This window comes from Belonocnema kinseyi, chromosome 1, assembly GCF_010883055.1.
Source record: "Belonocnema kinseyi isolate 2016_QV_RU_SX_M_011 chromosome 1, B_treatae_v1, whole genome shotgun sequence".
NCBI lineage: Eukaryota > Metazoa > Arthropoda > Insecta > Hymenoptera > Cynipidae > Belonocnema > Belonocnema kinseyi.
In genome coordinates this window covers 87421917-87432552 of record NC_046657.1, presented here as the reverse complement: position 1 = coordinate 87432552, position 10636 = coordinate 87421917, and the positions used below count along the sequence as shown (strand labels likewise).

The following is a 10636-nucleotide window of genomic DNA, read 5'->3' as shown; positions in this document are numbered from 1 at the left end:
TTAACTTTATTTTCTTTATCAGCTATTCTGTCGGAACATCGATATCATGGAGAAGAAAACACACAGTCAAATTATGGGAGGAACCATCCTGTTGAAATGCAAAGATTTTCGCATACTCCAGTTGGACATAAGTTCCAGTGACGATTTAAACAATGTCGCACAATCTTTAGAGAAATTATTGTCGTTGGGTAAGTATCCTCTACTTTATTTTGTTTTTCTAAGTGAAAAGAACTCAAGTGCAAAAAAATCGAAAAATTAATATTTTTTATATAATTGGGTTCGTTGATCGAAGTGTATCTTTTATATTTTAAATCCACATTTAAACAGATTATATATGCTTTGTGTCATGAAAAAAGTCGAAGGTCAAACTTTATTCTGGTATTTCTTTATTCATTCATATACTTATCATAAAAGATAAATATGTTTCAGTGACTAGCTTGTTAGTAGTATTTTCCATCTGCGTTCATGTATAAATAAATTAAATGAATGTTTATGAAGAATTGCTACGAAAATTAAAAAATTGGATCTCCTTTTAGGACAAACGTCGCAACACCCTTTTTCCTACAGACCTCAGATTGCTAATAATTTAAAAGTACAAGTAGAAGATGGTTGGTCTGCATTTGTTCCGGTTTCCGAATGGTCCAGACTATTAGCTGCACATGCAGAAGAATGGCGAATTAGTTATTTAAATCGAGATTACATTGTTTGTAGTTCATATCCGTCGATAGTTATTGTGCCTCGCCATGTGGAAGATAATATTATAATAGCATCTGCTAGCTTCAGAGACGGCGGAAGATTTCCCGTTCTTTGCTACAGACATGAAGGAGGGGTAATATTGTTGTTTCTTACTAAAATAGTTTCATTGTCGAATTATTGACAAAAAATCTGTAAAAAATAAATGTTTGTCCAAACTGTTAATTGGTCAAGTAATGTAATTATTTAAAGAAATGAATATACATAATAACAGGATGGGCCGCCACTCCAAATTGCAATGTATTTGTCTGCATTAAAGTCTAAGCAAGAGTCTGTTGTATATTACAGTCAAAGGTCTCACTTTTATCCAAACATAAACGTATTTTTACGTCGATGAGGAACCACAGAAGCATGCTCAATACCGAATCAGATATGAAAATCCTAAACGCTACGCAGGTACAATACATGCAGAAACTGTGTAAAAAAGTCAAATTGATTATGGACTAAAGTAGAATGTTTATTTGTAGTAACATTTCCAGAGGAGCTCGCGTGTTATTCTAGATGGATAGGTAATTGCGTTGTGTCAGAGATTTCATAACAGGGGGGGGGGGGGGGGGGGGGGGGGGGGGGGGGGCGTTGTGGTGTACCTGGGGTTGAAAAATATGTCGGGTGTTAAGTAGTAGCCAGTCGGATGTGTGGTCCAGTTCTGGGGACAGCGACTGGGTTGTCGTGGATCATCCATTGGTCTGCGAAAACCAGGGAGGACTGAGGCAAGGACATACTCGCTACCATGATTTAGGAAGTCCAGGGAAGTTGTGAGCAGTCCATGGAAAAATTGCTTGGGTGAAAGCCCGAGAAGAACTGTTTTTTGTTTCAAGCACCGCTGTCTTTATTTATATCAGCAGTATCGCTATATTGGTCCGTGCTCTCCACAGAACACTTTGTGAGCGACGGTCTTTTTGTCGAAATCGCTGGAGAGGGGTTTGCGTGATTGGCTAGCGCTCGCCACGTTACATTTTACGAGCGTGGAACGAAAAACGAAGCCGCGCTTGCACTGTGAGACCCCAGTAGGGATTTTTACCTTTTACCGAGTAGTTTGACTCAGTTTTTCTAAGTAAAATAGTAGGTGAGGTTGGAATGCCCAGGTGACGAAATAAAGATCCTTGGGCGTTCGCAAAAAACGTTTCATGATTATAATAATAATTTATAATCACGAATATAATTTAGCGGACGTTAACATTATCAGTGAATATATTGTTCTGCAAAGTGAACAACCTTGGCAACCTTCATGATCATCGATGTCACATACAACCTATGTCATACTGTGTCTCTTTATACATGGATTACCAATATTCCGTTTAAAACACCAATTGAGATAGAAGGCTTGATAATTATCAGCATTCCACTACCTACTTTAGGAAAATATAATGACTACTATTTTGTATGAATCTCTGGTAACACAATAACAGTTATCATAGGGCTTGAATATTCACACCCCAATAGGATTTTCAAGAATTAATCAATAACAGTCTTGCCAGGATATTGTCCACTAATCAGCTAAGTATTTGGGGGGAGGGGGGGTGGTTTCACGCAAAGATTATTGTAATGTTTACGAAAACTATCTAGGCTCGCCTGCGCACTATCACATGGCACACACTACATCCCTTGCTTTTTATATGTTTTGTGTTTAAATTATTATTTTACTTTACATTCAATTAATGTTTTTCGTTAATCATTACCTTGTCTGAGTTTTCACTGTATTATCAACTACCTTAAAGTTTGGGTTTAATTTGTTCTACTTTTTTACATTTTTATACATATCTACTCTCCCTTTTCTAGTTCACATTCATTTGCCTTTTATTCCTGTCGTCTGATCTTGTGCTTCTATATCATCGAGTGGTTCACAAAATTTGAAGCGAGGACAAAATGCGTCAGAGCCGTATTTAGAGCATAACATCAGTGAATGAGTCTCCAAAGCAGATGCAAACGTCTTTTTCTACAGATTTGGTATTCTAATCTGTCAGCGAGGAAAGATGTATCGGCAACGAACATTCTTGCCGTGCCAGTAGTACTATATTCATTTGGAATTGTTCCATAGACGAAGGACAAGCTCAAATCCTTCGAAATAGGGTCATAAATGGTTGCGCAAATGAATAAAAGCATGCTTCTTATTCGTCCATTCCGCGACTTGTGCCAAAATATGCCAAGTCCCTCCGTATTTTGAGAGTGCACGAGACTTTCCCCGATCGTCGTATTGAGTCTGTCGCAGACTGTAAGCAGCTATGTTACAACTAAAACGTCACCACGATTTTGCCGGGAGTGGGTACAATTTTCTAGAATGGCACCCGCTCCCGGTCAGATCTCGCAGTTGTCTTTATGACCAACTTGTAAGATTTCCCTTTCTTTTTTTCTCCCTTATTCTCTCCGCTTCTCACGCATGCGCACTGATCTTATTATCGAATTCTTTTAAGAAAAATGTTCTCTAACACTTTCTTGATATTATTTCAAAAACATTGAATCTAGAGAAAAAATTTGTGAATAAAAAAGGTGATAATCTGCATTACCACTATATCGCAAAGGGTTGAACAAAATGCTCGCGCATAAACAAGTTTTTTTAATATTCACATTCAGTCAGTGCTATGTATTTAAGAGGTTGATACTACATTCTTTCTTTAATTTTAAGTACCTAATTCATAAATGGCTAGCGATTCAAGATCGAAAAAGAAAAAAAACTCACTTATCGCGAATCCCAGTGCCAGACTTTCGCAGTAAGTGAGAGCGTAATGTAAACCAGAAACTATTTGATCATGAAATTCGAATTAAGCATATACAATGCCAGGTGCATTCTATTGACAAGTTCTGATAATTAAATTGATATTAGGCAGACAAAGTTTGATTCTTACATTGAATTTTATTAGACAAGTTCTGAATATAACATAGGGTTATTCTGTTACATGATAATTTGTTGTTGACATGTTAAAGGCATTCAAGTTGTCGAAGGTTGTTCACTTGCAGTAAATATTTGCAGAAAAAATCGAATTTTCCTGTTGTGAAGACATTTAAGACTCAATATTACGTGACCACGTTGACGGCGTGAGATGTAGAGTCGCGGAACCACTCGAAATGAATAGAGTACTACCGGGACGGCAAGCATGTTCGTCGCAGGTACTTTGTTCCTCGCCGACAGTTCGGAAGCCCAAATCTGCCGGATGAGACATTTGTATCTGCTTCGGAGAGTATCCTTTATAGATGTTACATCCTGAATGCGACTCTGTGGTGCGCCCAGGTATGCATAAGTCTTTCCAGCGTAAAGGTCTCTTATAGCGCTTCTGTTGACGAGATCAGGGTCTTCAGAGATGCCATTAAGTTTTCCTGGCTTCATATAAACCTTGGCGCATTCGTCCAACCCAAATTCCATTCCTATTTCCTTAGTGTATCGTTCGACAATCCCTAGAGCTAGATGTATTTGCTTTTTCTTTTTAACATATATCTAAAGATCATCCATGTAAAATACATGATTGACCTTGTGCCTTCGATTTGCAGGTTTGCCACAAAAGTACCCCTGAGTATGGCGAAGTGCCAGAGATAGATAAGTCTATGGGAGGTTGAATCGAAAGCTTCCCGCTAATCAATCCAGGCCATCGATGGGTCACGCTGGTAGGATGCTGCATCTTTGTAGACACATCTCTCGATGAGCAGGTTCTCACGACATCCCGCTACGGCTTTCTTTAAGCTGCGTTGTTCATACATTCCTTGCCACACAAGTCTGATTGTCCGAACAAACCTATCATTTATGATAGCTGTTAAGATTTTATACAATCTGTTCTGACAAGTGATTGGCCTATAATTCTTCGGGTCAGCTTAGTTGCCCATTTTCGGCAGGAGTACTGCGCGCCCTTCCACCAACGGGCCAGATTCTGATGGGTTCAAAGAAACTTCTTCTACCCGAAGGTCTTGATACCATCTGGTCTCGGACCAGAATAGATCTTCATACCTCTTAATACTTTTTTTTCAAACTCCTCGGTAATGATGGGTGAGCATTCTTCCTCGGGTGTTATAAAGGCATCACACAGCTCCCTAAAGGAATATATGTTCTCTGAGTCTTATTCCAGTCTATGCTAAACTTCTTAGACTTCTCTACAAAGTGGTTCGATCTTCTCTGGTTTGGGCGGGTGGTGTAGAGTAACTAGAGGGTCATAAAGAGTCGAGATAGATTAGAGAGAAACTGTTGGTTTTCTCTGACCCACTTCTCTGTCTCCTCTATACTTCTCTTAGCGTCAGATAGTATCCGTATTCTGTCAACAATATGCTGTCTGATAGTCAGCAGCTTTGATTTGTTAAGTGTGTGATAAAGGATCCGGAGTTCGCGCGTGAGCTTTCGAACCTTGGTGTTAAAATTCCTGGCATATGTTATGTAGACAATGACACACTGTATGCAGGACACAATACACACAATAATTCATAGTCCAGAGGTCGGAATCTTCCCAAAAATCTCCACGAAGCTCGTCATCCATTTTAGCAAGATTTTCAAGCTTAAGAGAAACCTGGATGTTGATGTTTCTCCGGGCCATGATTGCCTTTCGCATAAAATGAAAGTCTATTTAGGTAAATACCACACAACCTGAAGAATAGTCTAGAAAAGAAAAGGGTCACTTTTTAAGGCTCTAAAAGACTATCATAACAACTTCTGAAATCTTTTCGAAAAATTGAACAATTGATACAACAACAGATGAATGAATAAAAATTGTGCACGCAAAAAAGATCTCCAAATTTGTTATTATTCAATTTTTGTTAGGACGCCTAGTTTTTATTTATCCGTAAAAAATAACATTAAAACAAGAAAAATTAAATTTTTAGACAAACGACAGAAGCTATGGAAAAAATAAAGAGGCAAACTCTGTTCACTCAAAAAAGATCTACAAATTTATGATTAATTATTTTTTGATAGAATGCGTAGTTTTTGTTGTGATTGTGAAAAATAACATAGACAATAAAAACATCAAATATTTGGAAGAATGATGCGATACGAATATGACTTAACCTTTAACGATATTGACCCTACTTTATTTACTGATAACGAAAACCCGAATATTAGGTTGTTTTTGAATAAAAAAGTAGAAATGAGAAACAATATTACAATTGCTGATGTGGTCACGGATGAGGGGTGACGATGGTACAAAAACAACAGCTTGTTGAAATTTTAAATGGTAATAGAGAATGCATCACACAAACTAAATGCGAAAGATCGGATAGCGTTAGAAAACATTATTCAGGAATAAAAGCGGAAAGGGATTGTTACGGAAACGCATTTGGAATTTGCAAGTCCAGAGTTCATTATATGAAAAAAGAAGGCTCACCCAAAGTGGTGATGGATTCTCGAAAGTTCAATGCAAATAATAAGCCGGTAAATTTTCCAATTCCAAATTTTGACGATATGCTTTGGACTTGGCGTGGGGATATTTACAGATGCCATTGACTTAGGATTCAAAAGATTATACGGCTTTTATAACCGAGACTCAAACCGGTAAATTTGAACGAACTATGTTTGGGCTAGTTGATGCACCGAAATAGTTTGCAAAGATAATGGATATACTTTTAGGTATTGCGAGGAGAAAAGGGATGACATGTACTTTTTTTGACGATATATGTATTTTCGCTAAAACATGGGAACAGTTAATAGAAAATTTTAAATTGTTTTTAGCATTAATAAAGTACGTTTCTTTAACCTTGAATTTAGCAAAATGTAAAATTAGATTGAGAAAAGTAGAATATCTTGGGTATGAGATTGGTGAAGGAGCAATCCAACCGGGGAAAAAAAGTAAAAGCAATTGAAGAATTTCCGGGACCTAAATCCAAACACGAGGTACGGCGAGTTATGGGGTTAGCCTGTTTCTTTAGACGATTTATTCCTAAGTTTCCTTAAGTAACTGTACTAAATAGCCAACTTATTAAAAGACATGGCCAATTTTTAATGGTCTAAAGAGTGCGAAGAAGCGTTTAAAACATTGAAAAAGAAACTAGTAGAAAAACCGATTTTGAAAGTATATAATCCCAAAGCTTATGAGACAGTGCTCCCCACAGATGCATCATCAAAGGGTGTGGGTGCCATTTTATTTCAGGCAAATGAGGAAGGCAGTTTCTTACAAACAGTTTACGCGATGAGAAGAAGGATAAGCGAAATTGAAGAAACATATCATTCTAGCAGACTTGAACTAATGGACATCGTGTGGGCGTTAGAAAGATTGAGTTCTGTTCTAATTGGCATTCCATTTACCATTTTAACATACTGTCGCTGTTTGGTGAATGCCAATGCTTGGATAACGCAGAATTCACAAGCATGTAGTTGGTTTAATTGATAATAATTTAGGAAGTATGTACAGCTTAGACCTATAAGAGATGTAAAGTCTAAGACGACGGTACGCAAAGTAAAAGAGTTTATTTTGACGTTTGGCGCTCCGAGACGATTTTACCCCTTATGAAATGTTTAATTGATGATGATGATGATGATGATGGATGATGGATGATGGATGATGGATGATGGATGATGGGTGATGGGTGATGGGTGATGGGTGATGGATGATGGATGATGAGGAAGATAATTGTGACAAGAAACTTGAAAAAATTGAGCGTGACTAAAATTCTGCAGTTAGTTTTGCTACTGGAAAACATTAAGCATTTTCTAGCTACTTGCCTAGACTTGAAGATTGTGAAACAAGAAAAGTAACTAAACATTGTAAGAAATATAGATTACCTGGAAAAGTTCAACATGAGATTAAAGCAAATATTCAGAAAACACAAGTAGACTATAAAGATAGATATGACGAGAAAAGGCTTTTCATGATATTTCGTATCTAGTGATTTTAAGGGTCGCTAATTGCAAATCAAATTCGTATTGTGTCCGCCATTTTTGAAATTTTCATATCGGGTTCAGGATTCGTAATCAGCGTCCCCAGAAACCCCTGAGTAACAAGTTTGATGAAAATGCAACAACTTTTTCAAAATTTGCCCATCATGTTCAATCCGAAATTTTTAATTTTTTAAATCGGACTTCAGATTCTTGATCAGTGACCGCGAAAAACCCCTAAGGTGCTTATATCCGTATAATAAGTTTAATAGAACAATTTATGGCGCAAAGGGTTGATGCGTGCGCTTACATGTATCGGTAGTGGGAGAAAAACAAGGAGAAGTGGCGATATCTGGTAGTGCGATAATCGGGATGTTACTGTATATTATATACTTAAAAATTTATCTGATGTAAGGCTTCAAACCATTCTATATTATACATACTTCAACTGTACTTTATTATACAGTTTATCCTGTATTCGTTTATTAATTTAATATTGGATGAGCAATTTTAGTATCAACATCTAATATTAATTGTTATGGAAGAAACAATTTTTATATTTATATTCAATTTAATATTGAAATTCAATTTTTATTGTTCTAAAAGCTTAATATTATTCGTAGCCACGATTCTGGAGTTTTATATAACGCGAGAGAGTTGAAATATATATTGTTTATATAAAACTACTCAAGGTTTGGCAGAGAAGCGCTTCGGAAACGCGTTAATTTATAAGACTTAAGACCAACCTTTAAGTTACAACAATGACTATTTTTGGATTATTTTTAGTTATTTTTGGTTATTATTTCTGCTTCTTGTACACTACAACAGTATTTTTTAATTAAGTGGCCCGACTTATCTACGCTTTTTTTTACCGTAACGCCACTCAATCTACATCCTTACAACTTTTGATTTCCTTACAGTATATATAATGGACGTTAGATACCTCCGCGCCAAGTGTTTTATTTTTTTAAATTTCTCCTACCTCATTTCGACCACACACCATTCTCAATCTCCGCTCTATTTAGAAAGGCAACGGACGATATGGTCGGCAAAGTACTCATTGCGATTAACTCGAAATTAAAAACTTAAAACTAAAAACTCGAAATTAAAATGGTAAGAGCATTAAAGATGGAGACTTGGAACAACCCACAAGCTCTGTTCTCTAGTATTTCGAAAGAGTTTTAATACAAAAAAAATTGCTGTAACCACCGTCATCTATACCGAGCTATGCACTGAGAGTGGAGGTGCAGCTATTTCGTGTATGAATGGTGATCCTAAAATCAGTTCTGAGATGGCTAGAGAAGATATTAAGCATGTCGAACATCAGATACCCGAGAATTTCCTTCAATAGACAATTCTTTAGCTCAACGTGTTATTTTGTACGAAAAATACAATTGGGCATTAAACAAAATCCACAGTGACTCGATGAAGGGTTAAGTGTGGAAAAAATGATAAAAAAATATGAAAAAGAACTGCGTTTTAGAGTACTTATACTAAAGGTTCACAAGAGAAAGAAATAATTTCAATATCACCGCATCTATTCATAATAAATTAAGCACAACCATAGTTGAAGTTGGGATCGCCTTTGAGCACGAAATGCATGCTTGGAAAAGTACGCCTATATAAAGACAAAGCACACGATCGAGAACATTATATTTTGTTTGAAGAAACCGACCAATCTGTATGTATAGTTAAGTGTTTACAAATGGTCAACAGAACAGGTTATACAAAAAACCGAAAAAAGTTCAACTATGTTGTCAACCTTTTAGAAAGAAAATTCATCTCGAAGAGGAATGGATAATATTCAAGTTACTAAGGTTCATCACAAGTTATTGTAACACATAGCGAGTACTTCCATTGTATTAAGTCTTCTATACTTTGTATGCATTAAAAAAAATTACAACAATGCATAGTTTTTTGCTAGCACTTTTGACCGGAATCAATTGTGAAATTGTCGATTATACTTATTAGGTCGGGAGTTTAAGAATGTCCCGTGACGCCCGCGAATGCTGCATTAGTGTTAAAGTTATACGTAAAAAATAAGTTTGCAAATGTGTTTTGGAGTATTTCTCCGTTATGCGTTATTTTCAGTTATGCGTTTTCACACCAATTTCGGATCGATTGAAGACATTTATGTGATCCCTCAAGGACGGCCAAAATGTGCTTATGTGACAAATACCTTGCAACTTGGGGAAACTAGTACTTATAGAATAAAAACTTCTTTTGTTTTTCTTATAGTTTTGAATATGTTTAATAGGTAAAAAAAAATGTTCTGTTACAGAGTATTTTAATAAGAAGCAGCCAGCCGATGTGTGGTGCAACCGGAAAAAGATGTAAAGAAGATGAAAGACTATTGAATGCCGTTTTAGGACCAGGAAGAAGGGGGTAATGCTAAATATTCCTTCCTTCCATACCATGAGTATATGTTATAGTTCGAGAGTCAAATACTTTTAAAAGCGACATGCTATTTCAAACTATTTTGATTTTGATTCAAAAGTTTGGTTTGATAAAAAAGAATCGGAAATGTTTTTCGTTACTAAGAAGGAAAGTCTTTCAGGTGTCCCTTTCCGATTTGATTCTCCCTTAAATATGTTGGAGTACTCGAAAATCTAAGCAACACGTATTTTTTTTATGTCTGCGAAAAAACACTTTAAGGGGGAGAAACGGCCCCTCAAAGATAGGGGTCTCAAGTGTCGATTGTATAGTATTGTGCATAAAAACTAAATTGATTTCGATCAAACCTACTGGAAAAGTTTCCTCGTGATGAAAGATGAATAACGTAATTCATTTTTTAAAAAAATATATATATTGAGGGGGTAAACCACCCCTACATATTTTTTAAACTGTGCTGAACATTTTTAAATTCAACGGAAAAAATTTTTAAAATATATATTTTGTAGTTGAGACAAAAATAAAGTTGACGTGTTTCGCCAAAATAAGTTTAAAACAGAATTAATGGAGGTAAAACCCCTAAACACTTTTTATATGTCTATGATAATATATACTTTCCATACATAAAAAAATTGGGAAATTTGTTTTATGACGATGGATGTAAAAGAGAGTTCATCCAACATGAATAAAAAAATTACTCTGGGGTAA

General features: G+C 36.1%; 1 protein-coding gene across 1 annotated transcript in view; it reads left to right on the top strand.

Annotated features, from left to right (window-relative positions):
* The window catches only part of LOC117170750 (myotubularin-related protein 9), a 65563-nt gene that overhangs the window by 30009 nt on the left and 24918 nt on the right, over positions 1-10636 (top strand). The window contains exons 2-4 of the mRNA XM_033357787.1: positions 23-188; positions 537-829; positions 9819-9922. Of these exons, the coding sequence (XP_033213678.1) occupies positions 23-188; positions 537-829; positions 9819-9922 (563 nt within the window). The remainder of the gene's footprint in view (positions 1-22; positions 189-536; positions 830-9818; positions 9923-10636) is intronic.